This window comes from Carcharodon carcharias, chromosome 5 (genome assembly GCF_017639515.1).
Source record: "Carcharodon carcharias isolate sCarCar2 chromosome 5, sCarCar2.pri, whole genome shotgun sequence".
Classification (NCBI taxonomy): Eukaryota; Metazoa; Chordata; class Chondrichthyes; order Lamniformes; family Lamnidae; genus Carcharodon; species Carcharodon carcharias.
The window spans coordinates 45662449-45679667 of record NC_054471.1 but is presented as its reverse complement, the minus strand read 5'-3'; the positions used below and the strand labels follow the sequence as shown (position 1 = coordinate 45679667).

The following is a 17219-nucleotide window of genomic DNA, read 5'->3' as shown; positions in this document are numbered from 1 at the left end:
AGGCTTACTCTTGCTCTTAATAAGTATGTTCGTATGTCATCCTGGGTGGATGACATGAACTGGGCTAGATGGCCTTTGTTATCCATAATTATCTTTCAAACAGAGGGTGGAATCATGACTGAATTCTGTTTATTTTGTTGCAATGGAAGTTTACTATGAGTAGGCATTATGGGTGAAATTGCCAGGAGACCAGTGGGTAATGGGCTCCTAGTAAATCGGTAAATCAGCAAATGATTTGAGTCTTTTCCATTGACTTAAGTCTTGTCCTTTTGTCTATGTACCTATTATCCCACTCTATCTTGGTGCTTTTATGAGCTTTTGGAGAAATACAATATCAAGATAAAGTTGTGTTGCATAGTAGATATTAAAAATATGTTGTAGTGAGAAGCAGAGTCTTCAAACTTGCTAATCAAGAAAACACAGGTACAATTGTGAACCAGTCTTTGTCCTCTGGCCTCCTAAAAGTTGTGTCACACAGACACTTGAGGACTCCATTGCTTCTCACTGACAGTGAAGACCTATGATGTGCAATCATTTCACTTTGTTAATCAAGAGTCATTTGATCTTTCTACCCTGTAAGATTACTGATAAAATAGGAAGGATGTAATTGGATTCTATGAAATAATGGAATTGAATAATATCATGCACCCAGGCAGGGTAAAGTCTTTAATTCTTCTACAGAATGGCTTGGGCAGTCTATCTGGGTTACAAGTATTGAAGATTTCCGCTACCTATGAACAGTGACTATAAATTCATATGGTGCAGTGTGCAGAACATGTTAATGAGGGCTTAGGCAGTCACCAAAATCAGTTATATCATCTTTGCAGAGTTATAAATAACCAATAGGATATTTTCCTGTCAAATTAACGATATTGCATGATTGATAAAATAAAAGTTGTACTCCCTGGTTTCCTTAATAGTCGCAGTGGGATCACCTATAGGATGCACACAACCTAACACTGCATTATAATGTTGCTGCTCTTAATGTTAATGACCCATGCTGCATATATATCAGATGGTATTTATAATCAGATGCCAACAATGACCATTATCATTTTACTAGTACCTTTCTCCGATTGAAGATTCACCAAGCAATTCACCAAAGGGGGAAATTTATCATGCATGATTGAGAGGAAGGGTAAACACTATACAAATCTGCAAAGATTAGTGGTAGGTCAGAAGGTTGGACAGATTTTAAGAGCCAGCAAAGAATGACTAAAAATATAAAAATAAGGAGAAAATAGAGTATGAGAGAAAGTTAGCTGGGAACATAAAAACTGATTGTAAGAGTTTCTACAAATATTTAAACAGGCAAAGAGTAACTAAAGTGAGTATTGGAATATTGTTGGAAACAATATTTCTTTTCTGTGGTCTCTGCACTGTAAATCTTTTTCTCTATCCCTTTCTTTACGGTCTGAGTGTGAAGACAACATTGCATTTTGAGTGTGCGCAAATACATGACCCTTTGAGTTCATCCTATCTTGAAGTTACCATGGGGTTATTAATGGAAAATTGGCTCACCAAAACCGAGGAGTTGGGAAATATCACCAGTACTTTCTGTTTAAGGACGGGTGGTGGGAAGAGATATTAGTACTGCTTAAATTAGCCCTGCTCGTGTCTGTAACCGTTAACATTGCATTGTTTCATTTTGTTTCAAAAACAAAATTTATACATGTGACTTTGAATAATTCAAAAAGTTGTTACACAACTTTCTTACCATAAACAACTCATTCGGTTTTTTGTTTCCATCCAATTCTATCAGATTTTGATAGTCATGATCAGCCATATAATCCTGTGTGGGTTTTTTTTTTAAAGATAGAGATACAAAAGAAGCATAGAATTGAATTATAATGAACACAATTTAAATGCTGTGAAAATATCTATAGTAATTACAAATTCAAGTTGAATCTCAAAACTTGTGAAATTATTCCATACCTCTAAAAGCCTCAGCATTTTGTCTTTGTATAGGGCCACATGTTTTTCAACAGTTGAAAGAAGATCTTCAGGTCTCCTCACTAAATGTGCAACTTCTAAATTCTCTTCCTAATTACAAAGTTTGACAAAATATATTTTACTAATTCCTGTAAAATGATACTTAATAAAATAGGTGGATGGATCCTACAGAGAACTGCCAGTAAATCAAGCAAAAAGGCGGGCAAATGACCACAATATCCTATAATGACACAATAACGAAACGTTTTAGCTAGAAATACATACTTAAATGTACTCCCAGTATACAGAAAGTAACTATGAAAATTTCTAGTTTTACATTCATTTTGACAAATAGGCCATCCAGCAAGTTCCATACTTTGCACTGAATGCGTCATTACATGAAAAATACAATTCCTTTCTTTACAGCAAAAACAGACGTAATGTTTCAGGTTGATAAACTGTCATCAGAAAGTTACTGCTGCTGTGTAGGCTTCCCTGGGATAGGAAACTTAGCAATGAGATGAAGGTAGGAACTGAGGCTACCCAAGGCAAATGGATGTTACAGCACTTACTATGATGAATCTATGGAATTCATTGAAACAGAAGGCTGTGGAGGCCAGGTCATTGAGTGTATTTAAGACCGAGATAGATAGGTTCTTGATTGGTAAAGGGATCAAAGGTTATGGGGAGAAGGTGGGAGAATGGGGTTGAGAAACTTATCAGCCATGATTGAATGGCGGAGCAGAATCGATGGGCCGAATGGCCTAATTTTTGCTCCTGTGTCTTATGGGTCAGGAGGAGCAGGAGTCCTCTCCCGGGCCCTTCAAGCAAGCCTTTGGCCTCACATCAGTCTAGCCTGACATTAGTCACAGGGAAACCACTAGAACCTATTAAGAAAATCTTAACAATGTACTCAGAAAATCATAGAATGACTAGATAGAGTCAAGGTGATTTTACAGAAGGGAAATTGTTAGTTACATCCTCAAAAACACACATCATAGAATGGTTACAGCATAGAAGGAGGCCATTTAGCCTTTCATGCCTATACTGGCTCTCTGCAAGAGCAACTCAGCTGGTCCCACTTCCCTGCCTTTTGCCCATTGCCTTGCAAACTCTCTCTTCAATTATCTTTTTGAAGGTCTTGATTGAATCTGCCTCCACCACACTCTCAGGCAATACACTCCAGATCCTAACCACTCACTGCTTAAAAAAGTTTTTCCTTATGTTGCTGTTGCTTCTTCTGTCTGTCACATTAAATCAATGTCCCAAGTTCTTGGTCCTTCTGTCAACAGGAACAGTTTCACTCTATATACTCTGTCCAGATCCCTTATGATTTTGAAATCTTTATCAAATCTCATCTTTTTTTCTCTCCAGGGAGAACAGCCAATGATTCTATCCATGTAACAGAAGTTCTTCAGCCCTGGAACTATCATGAATCTTTCTGCTCCCTCTCTAATGCCTTCACATCCTTCCTAAAGTGTGGTGCCCAGAATTAGACACAATACTCCAGTTGAGGCTGAGCCAGAGTTCTATACAGGCTTATCATAACATCCTTGCTTTAAGGATGGTAGATAAAGGGGAACCAGTAGCTGTTGTATGCTTTGGATTTCCAACAGGCATTCGTTAAGGTGCCACATAAAAGGCTAATACAATAGATAAGGGTTCAAATCAAAAATGGAAAGAGGAGAGAGGGGCCTAGAGGTGTAAAGACAAGAAGTGATAAGGGAATAGAAGCAATGAACTTAAGCACAGAGAGGCAGCCAAAACACACATATGAATGGACACAAGAAACAAGTATTATAGCAAGATTAAGATTTACATGCCCTGATAATTCATGGGTAATAGAGAGGAAAAGAAAAAAAGATTTGTATTTATATACAACCTTAGGATGTCCCAAAGCACTTTGCAGCTAATTAAGGACTTTTTGGACTGTAGTTACGATTAATGTAAGAAATGATAGGAGGGAGTCCAAAGCTCAAGTCATTGGTTCCATGGTGGAATAAAGTTGATGCAGTCAGCTTGAAAATCGAGACAGATATTGAAGATGATTGAGTCCAGAAACTATTTGAAGGGCAAAGTATTGTAGAGAAAGAAAAGCATTCCAATGTGCTTCACAGGGGCATAATCAGACAAAAATGAAAACCGGCAAAGGAGATTGTTATGAAGCCATGCTTCATAAAAAATGGCTTCATGAATTCACTGGCTGGAAACCACTAACTTAATTTTTAAAAAGATTAATGCCACATTCCAATCACTTGAAATCACAGTCAAAGTTGACTGTACATTTGCATAACTGCATCTTCTACATTCCAAAGCCATTGAAATGGAGATGACCTGTCTGCAAAAGCCCAAAGACAATTACCTTAAGGGAGTATGAATGAACCAAATCTCCTATACCCATTCGCAGAACATCCAGGCTCAACTGGGTGGGGAATCAGCATTAGATGTAATCACTTCAGACAAAGGACTCTGGCTGAGAGAGGAATTTGCAACCATAATCTAATCAAGTTACAACTGGAATCCACTAGCCATGACCATATTTGGGTCACCAGGCAGTTGGAGAGGGAGGGTCATGTGACAAGCCAGCTAACCCTTTGTGTTTTTAAGCATCTGTTTTTTCTACAGGCCACAACACAGCAAATGAGATGCTGAAGTAGTAAGGTCCCTTTGTGGATCTCTCTCTCTCCATCCAACTTGCAAGTTTTGAACCCTAACTGCTGATTTTGATCATCCATGCCAGAGGCAGAGACTTTTTTAAAAAAATCAACCCAGCAGTGGCCAAAGTGATAAATCAACTATTAACATCTTCACCTCCTCGATGATAAACCTAGAAGGACAGTTGAGTTCAGACTGAAGCCAGCCAAGTCACCAACATCCAAGAGCCATATACCCTTTCGCTTTGCTGGACTTTAAATAGCTTTATCTATCCTCCTTCTCTGTCATCTCTTTGGCTGTGTGTGAATTCCAGTGTGTTTGTGTGAAAGTTGGAGTGCTTTTATTATTTTACTCAGACCGTTTAAGTACAATAAATACTATTCTCTTTTCAAAAACTCAAGAAACCCTGTCTGTTTGTCTCTTTTACAGTCATAGTACTCAATGAATTACCACTCACTGAATTTAAAAAGAACCATGTAGTCAAACAAGGAGTAAGGAAAGAAGGGAGCCATTCAACCTCTCCTCACCTTGTCATAACCAGATATTGAGAGAGGTGATCTAGAACTTGGCCAAAAATGTAGATTTTAAGGGTGGTCTTAAAGGGTGGGAAGTGGAAAAGTGAAGGCACTCAGCAAAAAATTTTTAGAGCATGAAGTGTTCGAGACAAAGCTCAGAATGTGGTATATTGAATGGGGTGCAAAGCAACAACAATGTACAGTCAGTGACTACAACAGCATTCAATCTCATGTTTTCATTCCTCTTTCTCTCTACAGACCCTTCTGATTTTTGCCTTGCATATCCAGTTTCTTGCTCCCTTATCTCAGGAGTGCAGAGTGCCAGAACTTCAACTTCCCATACTGGAGTCCATCATTACAATATACACATGCACTACAACCAAAATCTTCAATTGTAGAAGAGCTGCAATTTCAGCTATTAAAGTCTGCAATCATACACGTACAAATACTGTTCATATCTTTGTAGCGTGGCAAAACCAAGATTGGGTATCTATAATAGAACAGATCTCAAATGTTTAATATTTTTTACTAAATAACTGCTATCAGGGGTTCTGGGGTGATTAAGAGGTTATTTAAAATCAAAGAAGTCATCTTTCAAACATCTGCAACCTTGAGTACTACAGCTAAATAGCACAACCCAACATCATCTGCTGGAAGCCACATTCACAGGCCTGTGGATTGGAAAATTTGAGTTACAATATTGCATCTCCTTCCCATGCTTTTTGAGTGCAGCCTCCTGCTAGGAGCACAAAATCACATCTTTAATTTTTAGATTATCACAATAACGCAGAAATTGAAACAGAGGAAATTAAACACTTACATCTTCAAGCTCTTCAACTATACCTTCTTCTTCTTCTTCATTCTCCTCTTCCTCAGTTTCTCCTTTGTTTTCAGCTTTCTCTACCTTATCTGGATTCCATTGTTCTCGCTGGTATATTTTCCCCGAGAGAGCATCTTGACGTTGTCCAGATACACGTTCACACAAGTCATAATCAGGACACTATTAACAAATATAAATTAAATATCTTGAAAATTTTTCCCCGAAACATATTGTATCATTCTGATTTATGCTATATTTACTCATGCTTCAAATATTCAAGTCCCTTCTTTTACTCATTTGTGTGTGAAACATTACTGAAACATAATCATAACATACAACTCATATCTATACTTAATTCTTTCATGTAATGTGTTTGTCATTTTTAGGATTCTTCCAGAGCAGCAATTTTCAAGATCCAGAAATTGCTGAAGCAAAGTATCTCAACTGTTTTTGTGCCACAAATGCAAATTGGCAATGACATGGCATAGTCAAAAGGGCTTCTGGGGCCTTATGAACATTGGGCCCAATGGTCCATCTCCTTAACCAATGAAATTTAAAGACAGAGAATGAAACAGAATGAATGACAGCGGCTTTAAATTTAAGGTAAGAAGTAGAAGGCTAAGAGGGGAGTTGAGCAGAATTTTTTTTCACCTAGAGGGTGGTGGGAGTCTGGAACTCACTGCCTGAAATGGTGGTTGAGTCAGAAACTCTCATTTAAGAAGTATTTAGATATTCACTTGTGTTCCCATAGCCTCCAGGACTATGGGCCAAGCACTGGAAAATGTGTGAATAGTGTAGTCAGATCTTAGTTGACCAGCGCAGACACAGGGTTAACTGGAAGCAAATTAGATACAGAAAAAGAAATAGAGATGGAAAAAAAAAGAATTGAGAGAGAAAGACAGAAACAAAAAAGGTGCAAAATAAGTGTACATTTAAATATGAAATTTAAAAATTCTCTAGGAATAATTTACTGAGACCCCATAGTTTCAATTGTTCGCTTTTTGGGCCTCCAAGTTTGACTTTCATGTCAAAACCATAAAAGACCTCATTAACAGGGTCCTTATGGCATGGAAAAGCAAACCTAAATGTTTGTAGCACTATTCATTCATATTTACGATGCAAATCCAGCAATTTTTGACACTAGTGGGGAGGTTGATGTCTTTTGCAAAGCTGAGTAAATTATCCAGCAATTTGTGGCCATTCACAACTGATCATCATTTCTCCTCCACAAACTACTGGGGACGTTTTCTTTACCCACTAATAATGGTGAGTGTCGTAGCTCGCATTTAGCTTTCCAGCTACTTTTGGGCCCATGATGAAGCTCTTTAATGTTGAAGTTTCCAAGGTTTTTCCATCTAATTCTAATGGACAACATACTCTCCCACCCAGCCCTGATTTCTGACTGCAGTCAGGTGCTGACTGCCCAGTTAATCATTGGTCAGAGGAATCATGGCTACAGAAAGGCCCATTACAGGCTTGGAAGTGGCAAATGGGGCAGGTACAGGGGCAGAAGATGCTATTGGTGTCTAAAGGGGAGCTGGCAGTGTCAGTCTGCTGAAAGTGGGGAAGCTGGAGAAGGCCAGAGCGAACAGAAATGTAAAACAGTGAAGGGAAGCAGCAGTCAGAGAGGCTGCTATAGTCTTGCTAGCTCCACTGCACCTCAGTGACTGTAAACCACTGGAGGTTGAGCAAAGAGGTTCAAAAGACTACAGAGAGCCACACTCAACCTTAATCAGCAACGGCAGAGCATGCATGGATGGCCCCCTGGATCAAATGATGACTCACTATGATCCCTCCACAATGCTGTCTGCTGGAGGTTCTCCTCAGGTGGGATAGCAAAAGGACACCTCCCCATCTGACAAAGAAAGCCTGGATAGAGGTGGCAGAGGTGGTCAATAGCCATAGGGCTGTTTCTAGAACTTGGTTACAGTGCACAGAAAGGATGGATAACTTGTGTCTGCAAGGGCGAGTAAGGAAGCTATCAATGTGCTCACACACAAAAGGCCGACTCAGCAGCTTGATCTCTGGGTATGCGTTCAGATCTGCAAGTCCACACTGTCAATAACCTCAACTAGGCATTGTCAGTGCAAGAGATGGACAAGGCGCTTAGTATCTCTGCAGCTGCAGTAAGCAGGGAGGGCTATTTGGCAGTTGAGCAGCAGCTGTCTGCATCTGGGGGCTTGTCTTAGGGTATTGATGATGACAGTGGCTCCTCTGCCAGCGACACCAGCATCTCAGAAGGTGCAGTCACAAAAGGAGGCTTCTGCCACTAGGCAGGAATCCCTCACAATGCCAGATGCTTCACAGCTTCAGGCCGAGGTCATCCATCATCATCCAGATCAATGGGGGATCAAGATCAGCAGTCTGCTTGGAGTGCAGCTGGCAGTGATAGAGGAACATCTCGGCGCAGCACCTGTAAACGAATAAACAGGGGCCATTATTGGTGCTCGCTGCTTATATAAGCCTGACAGCAGTGCTGTTGACCTGTCCTTTATTAAAGTTCTTACTTTTTATATGATGTTTGCTTGTTTATGCATGGACTGGGAACCAACTTACGTCAATAGTGGTTGCAATGCCCTGAGCAGGCTTATGGCTCTGGTGGAGGCATGGCTAGCTTTGTACCTCTCTTTTGTCTGGAGGCTGTGGACACCTGCTAGTTATAAGCCACTTCGTTAATGGGTACCCCTTGTCTCTTATCAACCAACCATGCAGTGAAGCAGGAGGCAATAAGGGCTATGGCTTAGGAATGTCTAAGGATGTAGGCATCATGACTACTCCCAGCATACTGCACACAAACCTGCAGGATGCCCTGACGGCGATCACAGGCAGGCAATCTGCATGTTCAAAGAGTGAAAATCTTTCCAATTAACAAAAGCCCCTGGCAGGCCCACAGGCACCCTAACGGCCACATGTGTGCAATTGATGACCCCCTGAGTTTTAGGAAAGCCCACCATTGTCCCAAAGCTTCTCACTCTCTCAGCTTGGCCCTCATCATCAGTGGTGAAACGCATGAAGACTTCCACTCTCCTGAACAATGTGTCCATCACAACTTTAATACAACTCTACTTTTAAACACCATTCTAGACCCGAAGGTTAGAATATATATCTAAAATGGTGGATTTCAGAGATGCCAATGCTGGAAATCCACCAAACAGCAGAAATTTCTCATCCCTGGATAGAACAGACAATTGGTTTCTAAAACTACTCTTACGCTGGTTGCAACACTCTAGAGAAGCCCTGCCAGTGCTCAAAGCAGGTGTCATAATTTGCGGTGGTCTGCTATATGCTTCACAATGTCACCATCATGATGGCACAGTCCTTGCCACCAGCTATAAGGCAACTAGCTGAACAGCAGGGGAAGAATGAGGACGAGGAGAAGGAGTTAGAGGGAAACGAAGGGACGAGGCAATCCAGACAGCCCTAAATTGGCCGAGCTGCCCATAAAAGCATTATCTGGCTGCAACATCAATAGACAGCCCCAATTCCTCAGTCACCAACAATCCCATACCTTGCCTTTATCTCTCACAGATCGTCATAGTACCTGCTTGGCCACATTGCAAAGATAAAAGCCAACGTAAAATAAATATTCCAGACTAGATTTTTAAATTAAAGCATGCCATTTTCCATACAAACATGAACTAAATCACCTTTGAGAATTCTTTTAGTGCCTTTGCCTGTCCTTGTCCTTCTACACAGTGCTATCTGCAGCACAGGTGGTGAAAGGCTGCTAATTATCAGTAGAGATGACAGCTGACCTTGGACTACAACCTCGAACAGCTCTGCGTGTACAAGACCCTGCTCTAGACTTCACCCTCAGCCTGGGTGACAAAAATCCAGGTTTGCTGACTGTCAGGCAAAAAGGGCAATGGCAGGATGTCAATTGTGGGAGAATGAATGCTCTCATCCTAAGAGAGTGTGGCAGGTTTGTACTCGACTCAGGCAACGTAATTCCCCTGGCACGCCACCTCAGCAATCCTAATAAACTGTTGGAGAACTGCTGTGACACCCTGCAGTGACACCCTGCAAGATTCTATACATGGTATCCACAGCCATAATGGCATCAGTCTTCAGCTGGTACAATAGAAAAGCTTGCATAGCAGAAAGCGGACCTTGCCTGATAGAAGTTTGAGCTTACGCTGCAGCACCAAGACATTTGGTGGCTTGTGCTGCAATGGAAACTGAGACATCAGCCATCACATGCTGCATTATGGTGGAGTCCATAAGTATCCTAATGGCTTTGGCGACCACTTTGAGTTGGAAAGAACGGGCCCCAAGCTCTATTGAAAGCCTTGAGCAAAGCTGGTGCCGGTCTCCTTTTGCTCCTTGACAACAGGCTTTCTGGCAGAGCTACGAATGCATCAAGTATTTTGTTATGAACACTTTGGGGCAGGCTACAGAAGAAGGCTAATGGGTATGTATGAGTTCTTTGCAGTAGAACCTGTATGTGATCTTGCCCTCTAGCACCTTTGCTACCTTTTTCCATGCCCTGGCTACAGGTGACATGCCATATGTAGATCATGCCTGTAAGCAATGCTCTAACTAGGCACAGTGTCAATAACTGAGCTGGGGCCTGCGTGAACAAGATTGAGTGACTTTTATCATCAAGATTTTTATCATCACGGCCTGCTTGTTCTTCCACCACTGCATAGCCAGGGTGCTGCTCATAGGTATCTGAAATGAGAAAGGCACAATGATGGGGGTTGTGTTGAGGGATGTGAGGGGAAAGTAAAAAGGTGCATACTTATATCAACTGCAGATTTTAAATCAGGGGGGATTGTGGGATGAGGAGTAAGTATGATGTGAAAAGGAGGATTAGGTACAAGCATACTGCCATCATCTATCATTTGAGCCCTGCTCAGAGTCATTGCAACACCAATGGAGAGTACCATCTCCTACATGGATGCAAAGACAACCAGCCGCTGTCCCCCGTTAACACTTGCTGCCTTCGGTTGTGCGGCACCTCGTCCTGAAAGAGCGTGAAGAGTGTCAGCGAGTGTGGTGTAATCTAAATTGGGTGATGTGGCTGTCACGGTGAATAGTTGGCAGAGTGTGCAAGCTGTGAGATGTGGGTGTGAAGCTTGCAGAAGTGCTAAGTATGTGAGGGTGGTGTTTCTTTTTTATTAAGAACATACAAATTAGCAGGAGTAGACTATTCAGCCCCTCAGGCCTGCTCCTCCTCTGTTCATAGGAGGAGGGTGTAGCTGGTTAGGCCTATCCCTAACTGCTCTTGAGAAGGTGGTGGTGAGCTGCTTTCTTGAACCGCTGCAAGCTATGTGGTGTAGGTACACCCAGAGTGTTGCTCAAAAGGGAGTTCCAGAATTTTGGCCCAGTGACAGTGAAGGAATGGCAATATAGTACCAAGTCAGGATGGTGTGTGGCTTCGAAGAGAACTTGTAGGTGATGGTGTTCCCATGCATCTGCTGCCCTTGACCTTCTAGGTGGTAGAGGTTGCAGGTTTGGAAAGTGTTGTCAAAGGAGCCTTCATGAGTTGCTGCAGTGCATCTTATAGATGTTACACACCTCTGACAAAATGTGGTGTGGGAGTGGATATTTAAATATTTAAAGGTCACAGATAGGGTGGCAATTGAGCAAGCCACTTTGTCCTGGATGGTGTCAAACTTCTTGAGTGCTGTTGGAGCTCCACTCATCCAGGCAAATGGAGAGTATTCCATCACACACTGAGTTGTGCCTTCTAGATGGTAGACAGACTTTGGGAAGTCAGGAGGCCAATTACCTGTTGCTGAATTCCCAGCTTCTGACCTGCTCTTGTAGCCACAGTACTTATATGTCTGGTCCAGTTCAGTTGCTTTTTTAAAATTCATTCATGGATATGGGCTTTGCTGGCTGGGCCAGCATTTATTGCCTATCCCTAGTTCCCCTTGAGAAGGTGGTGGTGAGCTGCCTTCTTCAACTGCTGCAGTCCATGTGGTGTAGGTACACCCACAGTGCTGTTAGGAAGGGAGTTCCAGGCTTTTTTACCCAGCAACAAGTGAAGGAATGGTGATATATTTCCAAGTCAGGATGGTGAGTTACTTGGAGGGTAACGTCCAGGTGGTGGTGTTCCCATCCATCTGCTGCCTTTGTCCTTCTAGGTGGTAGCGGTTGTGGGTTTGGAAGGTGTTGTCTGAGGAGCCTTGGTGAATTCCTGCAGTGCATCTTGTAAACGGTGCACACTGCTGCTGCTGTGTGTCGGTGCTGTAAGGAGTGAATGTTTGTGGATGTGGTGCCAATCAAGCAGCTGCTTTGTCCTCGAAGGTGTCCAGCTTCTTCAGCGTTGTAGGAGCTGCACTCATCCAGGCAATTGGGGAGCATACCATCACACTCCTGAGTTTGCCTTGTAGATGGTGGACAGGCTTTCGGGAGTCAGGAGGCGAGTTACTCGTCACACGATTCCTAGCCTCTGACCTGCTCTTGTAGTCATAGTATTTATATGGCTAGTCCAGTTCAGTTTCTGGTCAATGGTAACCCCCAGGATATTTTAGTAGGGGGATTCAGTGATGGTAATGCCATTGAACATCAAAGGTTGATGGTTGGATTCTCTCTTGTTGGAGATGATCATTCCTTGACATTTGTGTGGTGCGAATGTTACTTGCCACTTGTCAGCCCAAGCCTGGATATTGTCCAGGTCTTGCTGCATTCGGACATGGACCGCTTCAGTATCTGAGGAGTCGCAAATGGTGCAATCATCAGCAAACATCCCCACTTCTGACCTTATGATGGAAGGAAGATCATTGATGAAGCAGCTGTAGATGGCTGGGCCGAGGACACTACCCTGAGGAACTCCTACAGTTATGACCTGGAGCTGAGATGACTGACCTCCAACAAACACAACCATCTTCCTTTGTGCTAAGTATGACTCAAACCAGTGGAGAATTTTCCCCGATTCCCATTGACTCCAGTTTTGCTAGGGCTCCTTGATGCCACACTCGATCAAATGCATCCTTGAAACAGTAGTCTTAGACTCACACTTTTCCTTACAACTGAACATGAAATTCTTCACGTTATGATCACTGTTGCATAGAGGCTCCTTTACTATGAGGATATTGACTAATCTTGTCTCATTGCTAATTACCAGGTCCAGAATAGCCTGCTACCTGGTTGGCTGTAGGACTTGCTGCTCTAAGAAATTGTCCCGAATATACTCTATGAACTTATGTTCAAGGCTACCTTTGCAAATCTGATTTGTCCAATCCACATGTAGTTTAAAGTCAACCATGATTATTCCGGTACCTTTATTACACATCCCATTTATTTCTTCCTGTATATCCTGAGCTACAGTGTAGCTACTGTTAGGGGGGCCTATAAACTACTCCCACAAGTGACTGCTTACCTTTACTATTTCTTATCTCTACCCAAACTGATAGCACATCTTTCTCTTTCGAGCCAATGTCATCTCTTACTATACTTAATTTAAAAGAGCTTTTCCAAGCTTCACCATCTTTCATGTCAAATACCCTTCTGCAGATGGTCATTGCCTGGCACTTGTGTGACATGAATGTTACTTGTCACTTATCAGCCCAAGCCTCAACACTATCCAAGTCTTGCAGCATGTGGACATGGATTGCTTCAGTATCTGACGAATCACGAATGATGCTGAACATTGTGCAATCATTAGCAAGTATCCCCACTTCTGACCTTACGATCGAGGGAATGACATTAATGAAGCAGTTGAAGATGGTTGTCACTGCCCCGAGGAAATCCTGCAACAATATCCTGGCACTGAGATGATTGACCTGCAACAACCGCATTCATCTTCCTTTGTGTTAGGTATGACTCCAACAAGCAAAGAGTTCCCACTCAGATTCTCATTGACTCCCAGTTTTGCAAGGGCTCCTTGATGCCACACTCGGTCAAGTGCTGCTTTGCTGTCAAAGGCAGTCACTCTCACCTCACGTTCGGCTCTTTTGTCTATGTTTGAGCCAAGGCTGTAATGAGGTCAGGAGCTGAGCGGCCCTGGCAGAACCCAAACTGAACATCAGTGAGCAAGTGATTGCTGAGTAAGTGTTGCTTGATAGCAGTGTCTACGATTCCTTCCATCATTTTGCGGATGATCGAGAATAGACTGAGGGCGCAATTGGATTTGTCCTGCTTTGTGAACAGTGCACAGATGAGGAATTTTCCACACTGTTAGGTGGATGTAGCAGTCCAGTGTTGTAGCTAGAAGCCAGGATATTTTTTGGGAACATAAGTCTTCAGCACTACTGCTGGAATGTTGTTTGGGCCCACAGCCTTTGCAGTATCCAGTGTCTTCAGCCTTTTCTTGAAATCATATGGAATGAATCCAATTGGCTGAAGACTGGCATCCATGATTGTGGGGACCTCAGGAGGAGACCGAGATGGATCATCCACTCGGCACTTCTGGGTAAAGATGGCTGCAAATGCTTCAGCCTTTTCTTTTGCACTGATGTGCTAGGCTCCCCCATCATTGAGGGTAATTATGGAGCCTCCCCTTCCTCCTGTTAGTTGTTTAACTGTCCACCACCATTCATGACTGGATGTGGCAACACTGCAGAGCACGCTGCTTCTGTTGTTTGGCATGCAAGTAGTCCTGTGCTGTAGCTTCACCAGGTTGACATCTTGCTCCTGACATGCAGCCTTCATTGAACCAGGGTTGATCCCCTGGCTTGAGAATAATGGTAGAGTGGGGTACATGTTGGGCCATGAGGTTACAGACTGTGGTTGAATACAATTCTGCTGCTGTCGATGGCCCACAGTTCCTCATGGATGTTAAGTTCCAATAGCTGCTTGATAACAAAGAGAGAGATCAAATCTTTACTTCTTCAAACAGTTTTATTCTGATGACATAAAAGTCCAGACAGCTTGTCTCACTTGTTTCCCCTTTACATTCGTAACTGGTGAAGTACTTAACTGTCAGAGTGATAAGTGGGTAATTGTAAGTTAACAAGCTAACTGTTTCTTTCCTTCACAATGGATGCCCAGTTTTGAATTATTTATCAGAGTGACATACAACACGATGGAGGGTATCTTCAATGTGAAGACAGGACTTTGTCTCCATAAGAACTGTGCAGTGGTCACTTTCATTAATACTATCATGGACAGATGCATCTGCAATAGGTAGATTAGTGAGGTAGAAGTTAAGTAGGTTTTCCCATCTTGTTGGTTCCCTCACCACCTGCTGCAAACCCTAGTCTAGCTGCTATGTCCTTTAGGACTCGACCAACTGGGTCAGTAGTGGTGCTATTGAACCATTCTTGGTGATGGACATTGACGTTCCCCACCTATTCATGTAAAGCTATATATGTCTGATTGAAAGAGATTCTTGGTAGGTCAGTGATGGGGGTGTGGTGCATTGAGAAGCACTTGAGGCTATGAGGTATCAGCCACTTTGACATTCTATTCAAAAGATCTAATGTTATCAGGCTCAGTTATCATTGACAGCTTAACCCAAATATTTACGCCAAGAGGACGAGCAAAAAGATATGCCAGGAGGAGCCTGCAGTGGTAGGGAGTGATGAAGCCATGAAGGGATTTGAACACAAGGTTGAGAATTTTAAAATGGCGGTATTCACGGACCATGAACCAATGTAGATCAGCAAGCACGGACCATGAACCAATGTAAATCGGCAAGCACAAGGATAATGGGTGAATGGGATGGTGAATCAAGATACAAGCAGCAAATGAGCATATGTTTAAGGATGGAAGATAGGAGGCAGGTATTGTGAGAGAGAGGCTAAGACAGCGCTGGAATTATCAAGGCTGAAGAGAACAAGTGCGTGGATGAGTCTATAATGATGCAAATTGTTGTCCATCATACTTAACATGCTTTCAGGGAAGTTCAACGCAGTATTTTGTTATTTATCAACCAAATGCAATAATATAATTGTCATTTTATCACAAGATTACTTTATTCAATAGGTTAAATTAATAATAGAGATATCCTTTTACCTTAATATTAATGATGAAATCAGGCTTTAGATTCATATTTTTTATGAGCTGTATCTGCTCTGGAATATTCAAGTAGTTCTCAGACAGAGTAGGAAATCCACATAAAACGTAACCTAAAAAGAGTGGAGTGTTGTTAAATAGCACTTAAGAACATAAAAAATAGGAGTGGGAGTAGACCATTTAGCCCCTTGAGCCTGCTCCACCATTCAAAACGACAATGGCTGATCTTCTGCCTTAACTCCACTTTCTCGCTGCTCCCCATAATTCTTCCCCAAAAGATAAAATCTATCAGTACCTTGAATAAACTCAACATTCACAATCCTCCGGAGTAGACAATTCCAAATATTCAGAACCCTTTTCAGTGAAGAGATTTCTCCTCCTCTCAGTCCTAAGTCACTGAGCCCTTGTCCTGAGATAGCATCCAGTGTTCTAGCTTCCCTAGCCAGGGAAAACAACCTGTCAGTGTCTATCCCCTTCAGAATCTTGCATATTTCAATGAAATCACCTCTCATTCTTAACTCCTGAGAGCATAGTTCTAACTTACTCAGTCTCTTGTCATAGGACAACCCTCTCATCCCAGGAACTAATCTAGTGAACCTTTGTTACACTGCTTCCAATGCAAGTATATTCTTCCTTAGATATGGAAACCAAAACTGCACCCAGTACTCCAGTTGAGGTCTCCCCAAAGTCCTATACAATTGCAGCAAGATTTCCATTGTCTTGTATATTAATCCCCTTGCAATCAAGGCCAACATTCACACTTGTACCTGCATGCTAACTTTGTAATCCTTGTAAGAGTACACCTAAGCTCTGAATCTTAACTCTTAGAAGTTTCACACCTTTTAAAAAATATTCTGCTTTTGTATTCTTACGGCCACTTTATACACCATTTGTCATTTGTTGCCCACTCACTTAACCTGTCTATATCTCCTTTCAGCCTCCTTGTGTCATCCGCACAGCTTACGTTCCCACCTAGTTTGTGTCATCAGCAAACTTGAATACATTATACGAGGCAATTCTTGCTAATTCTGGTGAATATAGAACATACTCAGAATATATTAATAAAGATGTTTCTTAAACGCAGTAAAAGACAGTATTTCCATTAACCCATATAAAAAAAAGTCTGAATTTGCTGCAGTTTTTGATTTCTCGGGTGTCCTGCCTCCATCAGGTTTTTTAAAAAGAAAGTTTCACCTTATATTTAATATATTCCTTTTGGGGAGCCAAAACCATAAAAAAAGACTGCATATAGAACATTTGATTATTTCTTTAGCTTGAATTTATGCAACTCTTCCAGAATAACCTTCTTTTCTTTCTTCCCCATCTCAGAGGGTTTGTCACTGCTAGATGCATGGATAGATAGCTTCATTTTGGGGAGGAAAAAAACAGTT

At 42.0% G+C, this 17219-nt stretch overlaps 1 protein-coding gene across 3 annotated transcripts in view; it reads right to left on the bottom strand.

Annotated features, from left to right (window-relative positions):
* Nucleotides 1-17219, bottom strand: part of ak9 (adenylate kinase 9) — a 156772-nt gene that overhangs the window by 98860 nt on the left and 40693 nt on the right. For all 3 annotated transcript variants that reach the window (XM_041187856.1, XM_041187857.1, XM_041187858.1), the window contains exons 6-9: nucleotides 15829-15941; nucleotides 5923-6102; nucleotides 1936-2043; nucleotides 1718-1792 (exon numbers count right to left, since the gene is read on the bottom strand). In XM_041187856.1, coding sequence (XP_041043790.1) covers nucleotides 1718-1792; nucleotides 1936-2043; nucleotides 5923-6102; nucleotides 15829-15941 — 476 coding nt within the window. The remainder of the gene's footprint in view (nucleotides 1-1717; nucleotides 1793-1935; nucleotides 2044-5922; nucleotides 6103-15828; nucleotides 15942-17219) is intronic.